The 16,777-nt window shown below is 56.3% G+C and overlaps 1 protein-coding gene across 1 annotated transcript; it reads right to left on the bottom strand.

Annotated features, from left to right (window-relative positions):
* Nucleotides 1-9,496: 9,496 nt before the first annotated feature.
* On the bottom strand, nt 9,497-13,571 carry LCN9 (lipocalin 9). Its single transcript, XM_072959019.1, has 8 exons — nt 13,513-13,571; nt 12,869-13,084; nt 11,519-11,655; nt 11,208-11,281; nt 10,774-10,884; nt 10,409-10,510; nt 10,216-10,262; nt 9,497-9,974 (listed from the first exon to the last, which is right to left on the bottom strand). Exons 2-7 carry the CDS (start codon nt 12,899-12,901, stop codon nt 10,237-10,239), a joined length of 483 nt encoding a protein of 160 aa, XP_072815120.1. The 5' UTR covers nt 12,902-13,084; nt 13,513-13,571; the 3' UTR covers nt 9,497-9,974; nt 10,216-10,236.
* Between the last annotated feature and the right edge of the window lie 3,206 nt (nt 13,572-16,777).

Here is a 16,777-nt window from a genome sequence, read left to right as displayed (position 1 = left end):
GAGTGGCCCTGCCACTCTTGTCAAAAGTTGTGTGACTGTAAAAGTGAGGGTTCAATTCTGGTCCCTCTGGTCTATTCCGTTGGTCTCTACATCTGTCCTTATGCCCATGCCACACTGTTTTGATTACTGTAACTTTGTAGGAGGTTTTGAAATCAGTTAAGTGTAGTCCTCCAACTCTGTCCCTGTTTATCAAGATTGTTTTAGCTGTTTGGGGTCCCTTGAGATCCCATATGAATTCTAAAATGGGCTTTTCTGTTTCTTGGGACCCACATGAATTTGAAGATGAGTTTTTCTTTTCTTTTCTCTCTCTCTCTCTTTTTTGTAGAAGGAGGCAATTAGGTTTGTTTGTTTTTTGTTTATTTAATGGAGGTGCTGGGGGTTGAACCCAGGGCCTCACGCATGCTAAGCACACACTCTACCACAGAGCTATGCCCTCCCCTAAGATGAATTTTTCTATTTCTGCAAAAAAAACCCCCACCACCTTTAGGACTTTGATAGGGAAGGCAATGAACTGTTGATGGCTTTGTGTGGTACTGACATCTAAGCCATGTTAAGTCTTCCAATCTGCAAACAAAGGATGTATTTCCATTTATTTGCATCTTCTTTCATTTCTTTCAGCAACGTTTTGCAGTTTTCAGTATACTAGTCTTGGTCTTCCTGGTTAAGTTTATTTCTGAATATTTTATTCTTTTTGATGCTCTTGTGGATGGAATTATTTTCATAGTTTCTTTTTTCAGATTGTTCGTTGTTAGTGTGTAGAAACACAACAGATTTTTGTGTGTTGATTTTGTGTCCTGTAACCTTGCTGAATTCATTTCTTAGTACTAACAGGGTTTGAGGAGTTGAGATCTTTATGTTTTTCTACATATAAAATCATGTCATCTGCAAACAGAGATCATTTTACTTCTTCCTTTCCAATGTGGGTGGCTTTCGTGGGCACATCCACGTTATCGCCTATGACACAGGGGTGCTGTTGGCCCACTCTCACTGCTGTGCGGCACAGTTCGTGTGACTGTCCCTCGAGTCATTCTGCTGTCTGTGGGCATCTGGGCGCCTTCTGGCTTTGGGCTGTTACCTGGAGCAGCCCTTTGGTGACTTATATAATTCCATTTATTTAGGGGCCAAATACTAAATATTTAGTAATAAATACTAAGCAAATATCCAGTACTAAACAAATAAATGTTTGCTTAAATATTTAGGAGCAGAATTGCAGGGTCACGAGTGAATGCGCTTCTCATGTTACTGGAAACTACCAGCGCTTTCCCCAAGGTGGCTGTGCCGTTCTGCACTCCCCCCGGCAACATCTGAGAATTCTTGTTCCACATCCTTGCCAAAGCTGGCTGAGTCAGCCCTTAATTTTAGCTGTTCTAGTGGGTGTGAAACGGCGGGACACCTTGGCTTGGATTAACCTCTCTGATGACTAATGAAGCCGGGCACCTTTCCTTGTGCTTATCAGCCATTCATGTGCCTCCTTTTGTGAAGTGTCTGTTCCCATTTGCTGCACATTCATTAGCTGCGTTGTTTGTTTTTGCTGTTGACTTGCCGGAGGTGTTCCTGTACCCTGCACTTGAGCTCTTTGTCAGATGTATGGAACTTGACAATTTTTCCCTTCGATTGCAGGATAACCATTCAATAGAAAAATTTTAGAAATAAAAAAAAAAACAAAAAGAATTCACATCGGTTGATTTGAATCCTCTGGACACACTGAGACGTGATGTGTCCGGATGGCCGCTCCGCATACACCCTCAAGGGCAAGTGGTCTCTGCGGAGTGCGGGCATGGTGACCTGTGAATGTCCATCGGGCCGTTTCTGTTCAGCTCTACCTCCTACTGACTCTGTGGTCGGCTGAGTAATGGTCCCCAAAGACATCCACATCCTCCTCCCTGGAACCGTGCATGTGACCTTACACGGCAGGAGGCTTTGCAGATGAGACCACGTCAAGGACCTAGAGGTGGGAGGTGATCCCGGATTACCCAGTGGCCTCTAAATGCATCACGGGTGTTCTTATAAGAAAGCAGCTGAGGGAGACCTGGTGCGAAAGAGAGACCGTACAGAGAGAGGCGTCAAAGATGCTGCACTGCTGGTTTCAAATGAGGAGGAAGGGGAACTCTAGAAACCAGAGAGTTCGCCCTCGTGCCTCGGAGGGGTGCAGCCCTGTCAGTTCCTTGATGCTGGACCGGGGCACTGCTTCCCGACTTTTCACCTCCGGAGCCTGGGAACAGCCACTTGTCCCGGGTGGAGATGCTGCTAGTCAGACCGGCTGCATCTCCAGGCAGAGCCCTGCCTCCCAGAATCCTCCAGCCAGGGGTGGGGACATCCATCAGGCCTAGCCCATGCCCCTTGTGGCTCCGGATCCCCACTCCCTCCTTGCCCCTTGGTCCCTTGCCCCCGACCTCAGCCTTGCCCCGGGCCCAGGCCAGCTCCTGGGGGCTTGGTGCCCAGTGGCTTACACCTCATTTAGGGAGAAATCTTTCTTTTCTGGGTCATGGAGCCCTTGAGAATATAGAGAAGGCAAATACCTGAAAAATGCACTCAGCTGTTAAAATTCAACTCTCGCTCATATTACCAGGACCTCCGTGTACCCCAGCAGTGGACTGTGTGCCCGGGTGTCGGGGGAGCCCAGGTCTGGAAGCCCTGCCCAGAAGACACTTCCTTCCAGGTTCCCCTGTGGTTTCCAGCTGTTCCCAAGGGCTTTGGCACCCACAGGAAGAGGTGTTCAGTCTTTTTATTTTGAAGAGCAGTGGTGGGTGTCCTGTGTGTCCAGCGGGCCCACTCTTGGTGCTGCCCACTGGGCAGAGCTCTGTCGGGGACACCAAGAGCCAGATGTCTTTGCTCCTTGTTCTGGGAGGCTGCGGTGGCTACTGGCAGCTGGATGTGATGGGCAGGTGTGCAGCTGGGAGCTTGTGCCCAGACGTGCACCAGCAGTTCAGGGGGACGGGGCAGGGAGCTCTCCAAAACCTGCTTGTCACCTGGCCTTGTGAGGACCCTGGTGTGGGAGGGGCTGTGAGGGGTGGAAGGGTGCCCAGGACCACCGGCCTGGGCAGCAGGGAGGGGTTGAGGCCCTGGACACTGCAGGGTTTCATTGGTGGGTTGCTGCTCTTCCAGCCTGGACAGTCCAAGACTGACCTTCAACTATCCCTTCATGCTCCTAAGTCAACTTGAAGGGCCCCCCACGAGTCAATTCCTTCCAGCCCTGGGACCCAGTGAGTTGCCCTGAGCTCACATCTCAGCGTGTAATCCGCGTCCACGTCGGAGGTTGGGGGATGTGATCTTGAACATCCTGTTCTCAGGGCAGAGCCCCTCCACTCCCCTTTTACTCGTCGCCTGCCCCTCCACGGGCTGAGGTTGCCCACTGTTCGCTGGGGGAATGTGTGACTCTCACGCTCCCCCACCACCTGGGATGGTCGTGATTTGGGAGTGGGGGCCAGTCCTGCCTGCTTTCCCAGTTTGTTTGAAGCTGCGCCTGTCCCGAGAGGGAGGCAGCTTTCAGGTCTGCGTGGGGGCTGCCTTGGCTTCTGCAGATGGGCTTCCCTCCTGTTCTTGTGTTTGCTGTTGGTCCATCGTGGGGGGCGCCCTCAGCTGGGCATCCCTCCGGACATTCCTGAGGGTGTTTGGTGAGGAGCCTGGAGCTCGGGGTGTGAGTCCACCTGCCCTCCTCTGGCCCCGCCTTGGCCTATTGAACAGGAAAGGACAGAGAGGACAGCCCAGCATCTCCAGCCGCTGGCCGGTCCCCACCAGGTGCCCCGTGACACAGACACACGTGGGGGAGATAGCACACATTTCCACATTTCTGCGGAAAAGTGGACCAGGAAGCAACCGCCACGCTCATCCTGGAGCTCTGAGCCCGGCACCTCTTACGAGGCTGAATTGGGAGGGTGCAGATCGAGCTCAGGGAGAAAGTGACATAGAAGCAACACGTGGGCCTGGGCCCTGGGGGTCCCACGAGGTCTTGTCTCCAAGCAGGTGACCTTCCCTCAGTGATCGGCCCCCGTCCCTGATGAGCTGAACTGAAACTCTGAGACGGGGTCTTAGAGCATAGAAGAAAAGAGACAGCTTTATTACTTTGCCAGGCAAAGGGGACTCATAGCAAGCTAGTACCCCCAACACTCTGAGCCCACCTTGGGGGTGGGGCAGGGTGGTTATACAGCCGTAGCTCAAACAGTAAAACACGGGTAACAGTCTACGACCATTTTCTTGTCATGAGACTCAAAGTGGTGTCGTGGTGTCTCCAGGCGACCAGTTCTGTAGAGGCTCATGGCTGTCGCTCTTTCAATTTCTTCATCTTGTAAATGCCCACGGTGTGGTCTTCTTGGTCATGCCGGCTGTCTTATGAGGCTCCAGTTCTGTGAACTTCTCCCTGGAGAACGACTCAGAAACCGAGTGTGACTATTGCTTTCAGTTACTGGAATAAAGCAGAGACAGTAAAAGTAACAGCTTCATTTTAACAATGGGCTTGGAGCTTCATTTTAACAATGGGCTTGGAGCTGAGAACAGCAACCGGTCGGGCAGGTTAGTTGGCCAGTTTAAGAGCAAGCATAAAAATAAGCAATCTGTTAGCTTACGTGTGGCCATCTTATTAATTCTTCACGGGCACAGCCGAGGTTACCCTCTGTCTCGGTGTCCAGACCCAGCCCTGTCCTGTGCTTCCAGCACCGACAGGACACTGGCTTTGAAATGCCATCTTTCAGAGCAACACGGAGGGCCAGCTCCTCGGACGTGGCCTCAGAGTATCCGGCCCCTGACACCCCAGACCTCCAGGGAGGACGGACCACCCCTCAGCTCCAGGCTCAGAGCGCAGACGCCGAGACTGATTGTCTAACTGGCGTATTTGTGTGCCAGGCGCCCTGCCGGTGCTGGGAATATGCCAATGGCCAAGCAGGCCCAGATGCCCCCTGTGACTTGCAGCTCAGGCTCACGGCCACCACAGCACGACCCATCGCAGGGTGGCGCCGATGGCGCGTGCTCTGTCGGCAGAGGTTCACATACTTCACACATATTCACTGGCTTAATCCTTGCCATGAAGACCTTTTGGTGTAGGTTCTCTTAATATCCACACTTGCAGGTGTGGAAACTGAGGCACAGAGAGGTTGTGAACCCTGGCCAAGGTCACACAGCAGGGAGGGGGCAGAGTCTGGAGCAGAGTCCTGCAGGTGCCGGGAGGGGAGGAGGGGTGCAGGCAGCCCCAGCGCACAAACGCCACGGGCGAGGGCAGGTGAAGGGGTTGAAGGCTCTGTGTTTCCACCTGCAGGGGGCGGGGCCCACCGCACGTGAGCTACTTTCTTTCCAGGAGATCAGGTCTGAGCAATGCCTGGTTGTGGGGGAGGCAGCGCCGGGTCATGGAGCGCAGAGCCACTGTGGAGCCATGGGAAGATGCTGTCAGGGCGGGATGGCCACCTCCTCAGGGCCACTGGAGAGGGAGGAGTGCCCTGCATGCTCACCGCCAGAGGAGTGGATCGGCAGCGTGTGTCCTGGTAAAACTGAGACGCGGGGTCCTGCAGAACGAGCCTGAGCCACGTGCGTCTACTCAGGGCGACCCAGCCACCCACTGGGCACGCAGTGCTGGCGGGCACCGTGATCCCACTGGTGTAAGAACGGTGCTCCTGGATGGACACACACACAAGGGTACAGAGGACCCACTCCCCGGAGAACCTTGAGGGATAGGAACGAGGGGGAACAAGTTATACCTGTAGCTACAGCCGTGCTGGGCCCTCCCCGCTGTTGCATTGCCCTGACTGCTCTGACCAGTGTCTGACCTTTTTTTTTTAATTTTTAAAATTTTTGGCGGGGGAGATAATTAGGTTTACTTATTATTTTTGGGGGGGGGTGAGGAGGTACTGGTGATTGAACCCAGGACCTTGTGCATGCTAAGCATGTGCTTTACCACTTGAGATACACCCTCCCTCCCCTGAGCTGCGTCTACCTTTGATTAGTCCTCTGCACCCTCCACAGGCCAGGCGAGGGGCAGAGCTGGGCGGTGGTGGAGTTTTGAGTTCTGGAAAGGGCTGTCTCCCACCTGTGGTGGGTAACAGCTCCTGGGGGTGGGGAGCTGGGAGGGCAGATGTCCCAGAGCCCCTCTGTAGACAGCTTCAGGTCCGATGTTTCAGGGACCCACGTGGGCTGCACCTGCAGACACTCAGGCTCTGACCGAGGCCGGCTGATCTCAAGCGTCTCTGGCCGCAGCCATGCCAGTCGGCTGCCTTTGACCTCAGACAGCTTGGCCACGTGTTAGCACGGCCGCTGGGCTCAGCGGTCACTGCGCCCTTCTGCTCATCCCCCGTGTATGCCGCGTCACGTCCACGCTGCCCTGGTCCTGCAGCTGCTCTGTGTTTGGTGGGTGCAAGAGCCCCAAAATGTCCCAGGGGCCCTGGCCTTTCTGGACTGTCAGGCACTGCACCCTCTGCTGACTGGGGGTCGGGGGCATGTGATTCTGGGCACATTTCTTGGGAGTAATTGAAAAGTCGCAGCTTCAGGAGGGCTTTGAAAGCGGACACCAGGCCGGCCCAAGATGACGTGCAGCGGGCGGTCCCCAGCGGAGGGTCTGCCTGCTTCATGCAAGGGCCATGCTGGGCCGGGGGTGACACCGGCTGGTACCGGGTGGGGGCCTTCCGGTGAGCTGACTGTTCCCCTTCCTGCCCCCCGCCTGCCACACCACCAGCCTGATTTGCTGAATGGAACCCGGCCGTGGCTTTGCCGAATACTGCGGGGGCTTGGGAACTTGTCCCCCTCTCTTGGTGCCCCTTGTTCCTGAACCCCCTTCTCCTGGACATGTGCGTGTTGGCCTGTGGGGTCTACAGCCAGACCCTTGTCCCTCAGGCCTCTTTGCAGCAGCCAGTGCCTGCCGGGACGCACCCTGAGCTCAGAGGCGGTGGCAGGGGTCAGCTGCATACACTGGGCTTCGTGCCTGGAACGGAGGGTCCACCTGGCACCCCTTCTGCTCTCAGACCCACTCAAGCGGGGCTTGGACACTGTGTCCCGCTCTCCCTGGGCCCGGAGTCTCTGCTGGGCCCTGGTCAGTGCTCTGGACAGAACCACACGGGAGCCCCCTCTCCCTGCTCTCTGTCATCCAAGGCCAAGAGAGAAGGAGGCTGCCTTCCGGAAAGCCGTGGGAGATCCAGGATGAAAGACGGCGGCCAGCACCTGCACGGCTCTTGCCCTGCTGGGCGGGGAGGGGGCAGCGGTCCTTCCTTCCCGTGCTTCCTGCGGTCTGGCTGTGCTCAGCAGGACTCCAGAGCTGCCCCTGCCCCGGGGCCTCCCACACCTGTGCGGGACTGGCAGAGTCCAGTCCAGTGGTGGTACCAGGTCCAGGAAATTCAGGATGCTGACGCCCCTGGCATCCCTGCCGATGCCCCTGGGTGCTCCGCCCTGGCCCCGGCTGCCTTGGCGATGGGCACTCGGGGCAGGCTGAGAGCGCGGTGGCGTGTCCCGTCCATGCATCTGGGTGTAAGCAGCAGTGACTTGACTGGGGAAGATAAAACAATACCATTTTCAGTCATAGCAAGTAGGTGATTGCAGGGCAGAGAAGAACCTTCCTGTTTGATACTCCACTGGCCTTCCTGGGTGACTGGCCGTTTTCTACCTACTGGCCTCCAGCGAGTCTGAGTGATGCCAGGCTCACCCCGTGTTTGTCTGAACCCTTCGCTCTGCTTGGACTTTGGTCACCCCAAGTGCCAACAGCAACGACGGTCCCTCAGTGGTTCCTTGGTGCCCCGCCTAGTTCTGGCTTTGCTCTGCCCCCTGGACCGCGGGGCCAGCTTCCCTGTTCACTGCACCTGTTACCTCGTCTGCCTGGGAGTCTCTGGGTTGGGTTGGACAGTGCCCCTGGACCAGGCCTGGCCTCAGCTCTGGGCTCAGCTCACCTTTGAGCCTCCCTCTGGGGTGGGTGGTACCTTCCTCTGATCCAGGGTCATTGGCTGCCCCCAGTGTCCCTTCTAGGCAGCCCCTGTTCTGCCCATAGATGCCAGCTTTCTGCACCAGCAGGCCCTGGCCGAGTGGGCAGCTACCTCCGTGTCCCCTGCCGTGGCCCAGCAGTCTGGATGGAGGTTCTGGACAGTGAGCAGGAGGCCGGGCTGGCTGTGAGCACGTGGGGTAAGCTGGTCCCCTGGTCCCCTGCCCAGCTGGACGGAGCCTGTCTGTCCCTGCATCCGGCGCTGTTGGAAGGGACACAAAGGTGTCCGTGCCCCCAGCCTGGAGCCCTGGTCCTAGTGCGACCTGGTTCAGCGGTTACGTCAGATGTGGGGGCTGAGCAGGGTGGTCCCCCAGCACCTAGGAGCGTGAGCGCAAGAGAGACGCCCCTGGGGTTTGAGGCTGGGTCTTGGTCCTGCCCTGCTGCCCCAGCCAGGGCCACCCAGCCCTCACCCCCAGCCTGGAGACCTGCAGGGCAGCAGGCCACAGGGGGGCCTCAGGAAGGAGGGATGGGGCCAACTGTTCCTCAGACTGGGGGTGCCATGGCGCCAGGAGTGCCCCCTCGCCCTGCCTGGCAGCTGCCTTCGCAAGCTGCACAGATGAGTGTTTACAGAGCACACGTGGGTGGTTTGGTCCCTGTTCGGAGGGGAGGCAGGGTAGGTGGAGGGAACCTGGGTGGGGGCAGAGGGGTCTGGGAGGCAGGGGCCCTGAGTGGGGAGGGCACGGGGCCCGAGTTCGAGGCCGAGTCAGTGGGGAGGCCGGGGCTGGCGGGGGCACCCCATCCGATGGGACAGGCGGAGGCAGGAGGGCGGGGCCTGTTAGCCCGTTCTCAATCGACTTGGTAGGAAGGACAAACTCTCTTGCTCTCTAACCTTTTATTTTGAGAGAATTGTGGATTCTCAGGCATGCGGGAATGAGTACAGCGAGGTCCCTGGCCCCCTTCACCTGTTCTCCCCGGTGGTGACCGCCTGCATGATGCCCCCGGATGCTGACACTGGTGCCACCACCCCTACGCAGATGTCCCCCTCACGGGCACTGAGGGTGAATGTGGAGCCAGGCTGCTGTGTCCACCGCAGTCCAGATCCAGGACGGCCCATCCCCACACGAACGTGCTGTTGTCCTTGTGACCCACGTCCGCCTCCTCCGCCCCTCTGTCCCTGGCCCCTGAAATCCCTGTCACTGAGCTGGCTGTGTAAATGGAGTCGCACAGCAGCACCGTTTGAGGTTGGCCGCTTTCACTCGACGCCACTCCTTGAGACGCACCGTGTTCCTTTCACATGGAGTGTCGGGGCGTGGCTGGACCTCACTTGGTGCCGCTGCTCACCTGCCGAGGGACTGGAGCTGTCACGGCTGGGTGACTGTGAACAGAGCTGCTCCACACATTTACCAGGGGTTTTGTGTGCACACGTTCTCATGGATCTCGGGGAGACGCCCCAGGGGGCCATCACTTTAATCCACGCAATAGCCAAGGGTAGGCCAGGATGCCCCATGTAGTCACTGAGCCACGGGGTGAGGGCAGGGGTTACTCATCTCAGGGACGGCTGAGCCAGCAGCGAGGAGGGCAGGGCCTGGTTGGCCACTTTGGGGGACCCCCCAAACCTCACAGACCCTCATCAGAGGTGCCGTAAGACCCCTGCTCCTCAGAGGAGAGGGCTCTGGAGGGCCAGTCTCTGGGGAAGGAGGGGGTGGTCTTTATGGGGGGCAGGGCTGTTCCTGGGGGGCAGCTGGAGAAGGAGCCTGTGTGGGGTGGATGGTGCCCCCCAGTATGTTCATGCTCAGATCTCAACGTCCGGATCTGGGGAACGGGAACTGTGTTGGGGGAAGGTTCTTTGCAGATGTGATTAAGGTAAGGGTCTGAGATCGGGTCGTGCTGGACTACCAGGTGGGTCCTACATCCAATGACAGGGTCCTCATAAGACACAAAAGAGGACACAGGGGACCATGGAGCTGAGACTGGGGTGATGTGGCCACAAGCCCAAGGAGCTGGAAGAAGCAGGAAGGACCCTCCCCTGGAGCCTCCGGAGGAGCTCAGCCCTGCCCACACCTGGATTGCAGACTCCTCGACCCCAGAACTGCAAGAGAACACATTCCTGTCACTCTGAGCCCCCGTTTGTGTTCCAGCAGTCCAGCCGCCCCAGACACAGGCACAGAGCACACTGCTCTGACCCCAGCCCCCCAGGAGGCCCCCGTTACTTCGGCAGGAGACCCCCGCGGGCAGGGTGAGGGGTGGGCTCGAAGAAGGGGCCCCACACCGTCCCCACCCGGCCTCCCCAGCCGCCCAGGCCTCCCCCTCCCTCCAGCCAGTTCACGCACCTGGAGGCCCCGGTGTCTCCTCTACCGCTCGTATCTGTAGCAGTGATCTGGGAAGACACCTGGGCTCTCAGATGGGGCCTCACTGGGGTCTCCCCCACCAGACACACGGGCTCCCACGGGGCCTGGCTGAGCGAGATGTCCCCCATCCCTTAGAGCTCTGCCCTTGGTCAGGCTGCCCGCATGGAAGGCTCACCTTTGCTGCTCATGGTGACAATATTTTCTGGGCCAAGTCCATATGTTTTGCAGATTTTTTCAAATCTTTCCAGGAAGCTGGGTTTCAACTCTGGGATCCGTCCTGAAGGCAGAACAACAGGGCCCGGGGGTCCCTCACTAGCCATTGGGACAGGGTGGGGAGGGTCTTGGGTAGCAGGGAGAGGTGGCTGGTGCCAAGTGGGGCCGAGGGGGCCCCTGGCAGCCTGGACTCCATCGCCCTTGCCCCATGACATGACTGGACTGCAGGCATCTTGGGGCGTGGCGAGACCCCGCCAGGAGGGGGCTCGTCTTCAGAGGAGGGGCCCCGGGGCCCCACCCATGTCCTGGGCAGACGGGAGGCGGTACCGTAGAGTGCCAGCACTTGCGTCTCCGTCCCGTTTCTGACGTTCCAGAGATGGAAGGTGATGTACAGCCGGTAGTCAGTCTCTGAGACCAGCAACCTGTTCTCCCCCAAGTCTGTGTGGACACTTGGCTCAGCATGGCCCTGATCCCGCTGGCACGCGCAACCCCCAGTGGCCAAGCGCATGATGGAGGGCCAGGAGACCCTTGCAAGTCGAGGGTGATGCATGCACTGCTGGACACCCCTGCTGGCCCCAGTAGCCTTTCACACATCCACCTCCCCAGGGCTCCTGTGCAGCCCCTGTGCCAGGCCCCCTTATCTGAGTCCGGAGTCGGCTGTCAAGGGGTCCCATAAAATCCCTTACATCAGAGCTCACCAGAAAATGGCCAAGGCCCCGCGGAGTAGAGCCATCAGACAAGGCAGAACCCACACCACTTACATGTAACGGTGTATTCCCCATTCTTGTCCGTTTTATCACAGACCACGGCCACCTCCACGCACTCACCGTGCACCCTGAAAACCAGTGGGGTGATGCCCCGAGTGGAGTCCACCCCCGAAGCAGTGTGATCAGCCCCTCCATCCCGACCCCCACGTCCCCTTAACCCGCGCCCCAGCCTCAGCACTCTGCTGTGTGCCCCCAGTGCCCCCCCACCGCAGACGGACCCACACGGCAGGGGCAGGGGAGAATGTCTGCACTGTGGCGTGGGGTATCTGTCTTCCCCAATTCTGGAGAAAGTGGGCGATACTCACATGAAGTGGAAACTGAATCTCAGACCCCCGTTTTCCAGGCTTTCAATGCTCTGTACGAAGACCCACAGATCCCCGTTTTCTTCTATCCTTTTCATGTCAGTCGAGGCCATGGAAATAGAATACCAGGTCCCTGACACCTGCAGACAGAGGCTTTGGTGGGTGCGGGAGCCCTTGGGGCATCGCGGACTTCTTGGTGCTTCCCTCCTGGGGTCAGGCCCTGGGAGATGGCTACCAGCCAGGGGCCCCTCTGCCCTCCCAGGACCCCTTTCCCCGCCCAGGCTGCTGTCACAGCTGGTGAGGGAGAGAGGTGGACAGCCCCAGGAACAGCATCCTGCCACAGGTCAAAGACCCCAGGCTGCGGGAGGACAGGGGCCCCGCAGTCCGGCCCTCTGGGGACGTCTGGCCCCACCAGACCCACCTTGGATATGTCATAGTTCCTCCGCACGATGGCTCGGGGGTTGAGGTCCTGGGCGAAGACCAGGCTCAGCCCCAGGCCCAGCAGGAGCAGTGCCATGCCCTCTGGTGGGCCCCTGACTTGCGGCCCACCCCCTTTATACCCCTTCCTGTGCTGTGGTTTTTGGCTGCCAGCCCTGCCCTGTCCTCTGCACAAGACGCTGTGTGCTGGGAATATAGCCAAGAGCCGCCTCAGCCGCCCCCACCACTGCCAGGGTCCTGCCCCAGGGACGGCTCCCTCGGAAATCTGCCCGTATGTGGGTCTGGCTGGGTCAGAAGCCTCAAAGAGGAGTGGGACAGTTAGGCATCTTGGCTGGAGGCCCGGCTGGCACCGAGGTGGGTGATGCTAGGGCTCCGCTGGCCTCTCGGGGCTGCCCTTGGAGGGGCCAAACCTGCCCCTTCCAGCCCCGTCCAACCCAGGTGCTTCGATTTGAAAGCATCGAAGCGCGGGGGCAGCCACACGTGCTGGTGGGGGGCTCGGAACAGCAGTGGGTGGTCTCCATCCAGGACAAGGCAGGCTGGTGCTCAGGGAGCAGGGTAGGGGCCAAGCCAGACTGACCTGGACATTGGACACTAAATCCTACTTTAAACCAAAGACCCAGTCTATGTATTAATTGAATTTTTTACTGAGTGTCTACTGTGTTCAGACCCCAGGATTATAATGAAACACTTGGTCTCAAGAGAGCTACGCTCCGAGGGGGACGCAGACCCTAGAGAAACAGAAAACCGGTGGTCTCTCGGGCCCCGCTCCCTGCCAGCTTCCTGACCTGACCACTGACCATCCACATGTCCTCGGACAAGCCATGCCCACTCTGATGGAAACCTCTGTCCCAGATCACCCAGTTGCAGGACCCTCGGTCCCTGTCACATCCTGTTCTCTTTGGTCACACTGCTCACCAAGGCCTGAGCATCAGCCTCTTCTTTGTTCATAACTGGGTTCCCCGTCCTCGGCCACGGTGAGGACAGGGGACTGTGTGAGGACAGAGCTGGTGTGTTTGGTCCATGAGTGAAATTCCTGGAGGAATTTTGGGGCTGGGAGATGCTTCTTCACAGAAATCCTCTTCACTCACCACTCCACCCAGCACTCCTGTTGGAAGGTCTCGGTCTTTGTCCCTGAGGGAGAAATCTTCATTATTTTGAAGCAGTGGTTTGTGGCAGTTCATGTACATGTGCTACTTTCTCAATAATAAAAACAAACTTATTTTCAAAGGGGAGGCACAAAATACACGATCACGGTGTGATCAGAAGGGGAGGTGGGATCACACACCATCCTCTCATTGTGGTTTAATGCAGCTGGCAGATCTAATAACGGGAAAACATGCTGTTTCTATAAATCAGAAAGACAAGCACTTAAAAAATGTTCTGAAAAGGAAAAGCGGGGTTTGCTCTCGTGGGCGAATCCACTGCCTAGGGGAGGGACGAGGGGAGAGAGGGCCGCGCTCCTCTGCCATCAGCGTTAACACTTAACGCTCAGGGCTCCTCCCTGCGAGGAGGTGTCAGGCTCCAGGAGGCGAGGCGGGTCACAGAGGAGTTCAAAATACCCTTTCCTTTCTCAAACAAGACAAAGCCCCACTGTCGGCAGGCAGCCAGGAGAAACCCCTGTTTGGAGAAGCGACATTATGAGCATGACTTTCTGAAGCTCGCATCATCAAAGGGTCTGCTGACATCAGCAGCCACGGAAGGCTCCACCGCAGCTCAAGCCAGCCACGATTTGGGAAAACGCCCGTCCTGGTGGGCTGTCTTGACTGCTTCTCACATCGCTCCAGCTGAGGTGAGGGGCCCCTCGGGAGGGAGGTGGGGGTTTGGATGACCGCGGTGGGAGTGGCACCTGCCTTGAGGATGCCCTCACTGAGACTCACTCTGGAGAGAGCCTGTGGTACCCCACCCACGTGGCCTTGCTAAAGTCCTTGGATTTAGTGGGGCAGTGTCACATTGTGAGGCATGAAAACTGCCCAGTGGAAGCCCAGCCGGTGTGCGGGCATCCAGTGGGAGTTTAATGTGAACAGCCCTTGTGGAGCCCCATTTTCTAGCAGCCACGTCATGGGAGGTAAAGGAAACACGTGGCCTGATTTTCATCATACGTCTGTACCTAGCTCGGTAGATCCATACAATCAGTTTCAAGTTATTGATGAGATGCCTACATTCTTTCCCTTCTAACTACGTTTGTCTTGAAGCCCAGCACGTGCTGTGCACTCAGCTCATCTCAGGTCACAGCAGCCACGTTTCATGAGCTTTCAGCTTGTGGCTCACGGCCACACGTGGCTGCTGAAATGGTCGGTGCAGATCTAAAGCAGAGTGCGCATTAAGTGAGTGCCGGAAACGACGTATCGGAGACCCCATTCTGCTCCAGCGCACAGCCCTAGAGATGTGCCCACGTAGAACTTGCCCCATAAGCTCAGGCGTTGGCTGGAGCCAAAGGTTCCACGTTAGAACCTGACGCCTTTAATTCAGATTTTAACCTCTGTACACGAGCATGTGCCCTCCAGAAGCCTCACGTGCTCTTAGACTCCCATAGTCTTGGAACTCTCACTATCTCTGTGAGGAGAAAAGAGTAAAATGTTGACTCTGGGGACAGACTGCATCCTCCTCATGACCTCACCACTGTAGACTGGACAGACTGTTGCAAGTCTTTTACGAGGTCAAGGTGGTCATCGATAAGGAAGAGGAGGAGGGTCCGAGACTGTGCACTCAGTCCCCGCAGGAGTGGCCGGCACCCCAGGAGATTCTAGCAGAACGGAGGCGTCGCCAGCTCCCACTGGCTTTCTCCCCGGGGCCGAGCACCCTGGGAGCAGACACGGGCTTGGTGCCCGTGTCTGTAAGTGAGCCCGTTGTTGGGAGGTAGGAGACGCGTGACTCTTCACTATTTAGAACCAGCTTCTCTCTGCTCCTCTAGGAGACGATGCGTTTGGAAAGAACAAAGCTGCTGTTGATTCTGTGTCTTCCGTCACTCATGTTGCTTGAGCATTATTTCGGGTAAATATAGCATTCTGATGAACCACGGCCTGCAGCGGTCGACAGAGGAGATCTAACCTCCGAGTTCTGCCCAAAGATATTAACAGTTTAATCAGATATTACCTCTCCTCTCTATGAGACAAAGCGAAGTCTACTTACTTTAATTCTTTTATTTTAGAACGTTCAAAAGTATTGTTCAAGCACCGTCTGAGCACCGGGCTCTGTTCCAGATGCTGAGGGATCCTGTCTGTCCTCTTGGAGGGCCCGTCCCATCCCAGGTGGAGAAGGCAGACCAAACAGCACGTGTCAGGGATAACACACTTTACATAAGCAAGGTCATGACGGAAAAGCAAAGCATGGCCATGGCACCCAGTTGCTACTTCACACAAACTGTAAGCTGTCCCAGAGTTCCATCTGTGTCTGACCACAGTGACCGCGATGGCTGTGTGCGAGCTGGGGACACGTCTGTGGCCTGTTCAGTTTCTCTCCTAGAGAGCAACCCCAGTTCTTCCCTCCTCTGTGCCTGCGCCCCACGGTCCCCTTCGTAAGCAGTGTGATCTCCCCAAGTGCTGTTTGAAAAGAAGTTGTAGCATGAGACGTAACGTCTTTAAAAATTAAACCTTTGCAATACACGGATCTGATAAAGTCCTGCACCCCAAATATGCAAAGAGCTCTTAAAACTCAACAGTAAGGAAACAGAAACCTTAATTAAATAATGGGCAAAATCAGAACAGACATCTCACCAAAGAAGACATATAGATAGCAAGTAGGCACATAAAAAGATGCTCCACATCATTTGTCATCAGAGAATTGCAAATTAAAACAGCAAGAAGATACCACTACACACCTGTTCGCACAGCCAGAATTCGGAACACTGACATCAGCAAATGCTGGTAAGGATGTGGAGCCACAGGAACTGGTGGGAATGCAGAATGGCACAGCCACTTGGGAAGACAGTGTGACGGCTTCTCACAAAGCTCAGTACAGTGATCCAGCAATGATCTAGCAGTGGGGCTCCTGAGTATTAATCCAAGTGTCCGGAAAACTGTCCACAAACAACCTACACAAGGCTTTATGGTAGCTTTATTCATAATTGCTAAAATCTGGAAGCAACCAAGATGTCCTACATTAGATGAATGGATAAACTGGGTACATCCAGATAAAGGAATGTTCTTCAGTAATAAAAAGAAATAAGCTATCAAGTCATGAAAAGATATAGAAGAAACTTAAAAGCATGTTGGTAAGTGAGAGAAGCCAGAAGCCAATCTGCAAAGATTACCTACTGTATGATCCCAACTACAAGACATTTTGGAAAAGGCAAAACTGTGGAGACAGTAAGGGGATCAGTGGTTGCCAGGAGGTTGGGAGTGGGGGGGGGTCAGTGAGCACAGAGGGTTTGGGGGCAGCGGAACTGCTTCATGTGCCCCTGCAATGGTGGGCACATGGCACTACGCCTTTTTCAAAACCCATCGAACTTTACAGCACAAAGAGTGAGTCTTAACAGAGATAAATGAAACAATCATTTAGGAGGTTGGGGGAGGTTGGGGGAAGTTGGGGAAGGAATGATGGAAGTGACAAAATAATCGAACTGTATCAAACACGCTGGAAATAAATTCCCTGAGGGCGGAGGAAGGCACTGACTGAGGTCACTTTGGAAGCGAGTGGAGTCTGGAAGAGTAAAAGCAACAGAACTGCACATGAGACTGTCTCTAGTTGATAAAGCCATTTCCCGCTGGGAGCACAGGGTAGCGGCTCTGAACCCTCAACTGGAACGATTACGTAAGTGGACAACGGGGCGTGGGAGCCAGCTTGTCACTGGTGGGGTGAAAGTTTATAGGTGAGCAGGGGAGGGTA

The sequence above is a fragment of the Vicugna pacos genome, chromosome 4 (assembly GCF_048564905.1).
Source record: "Vicugna pacos chromosome 4, VicPac4, whole genome shotgun sequence".
Classification (NCBI taxonomy): Eukaryota; Metazoa; Chordata; class Mammalia; order Artiodactyla; family Camelidae; genus Vicugna; species Vicugna pacos.
This window is presented reverse-complemented; position numbering and strand designations above follow the sequence as displayed.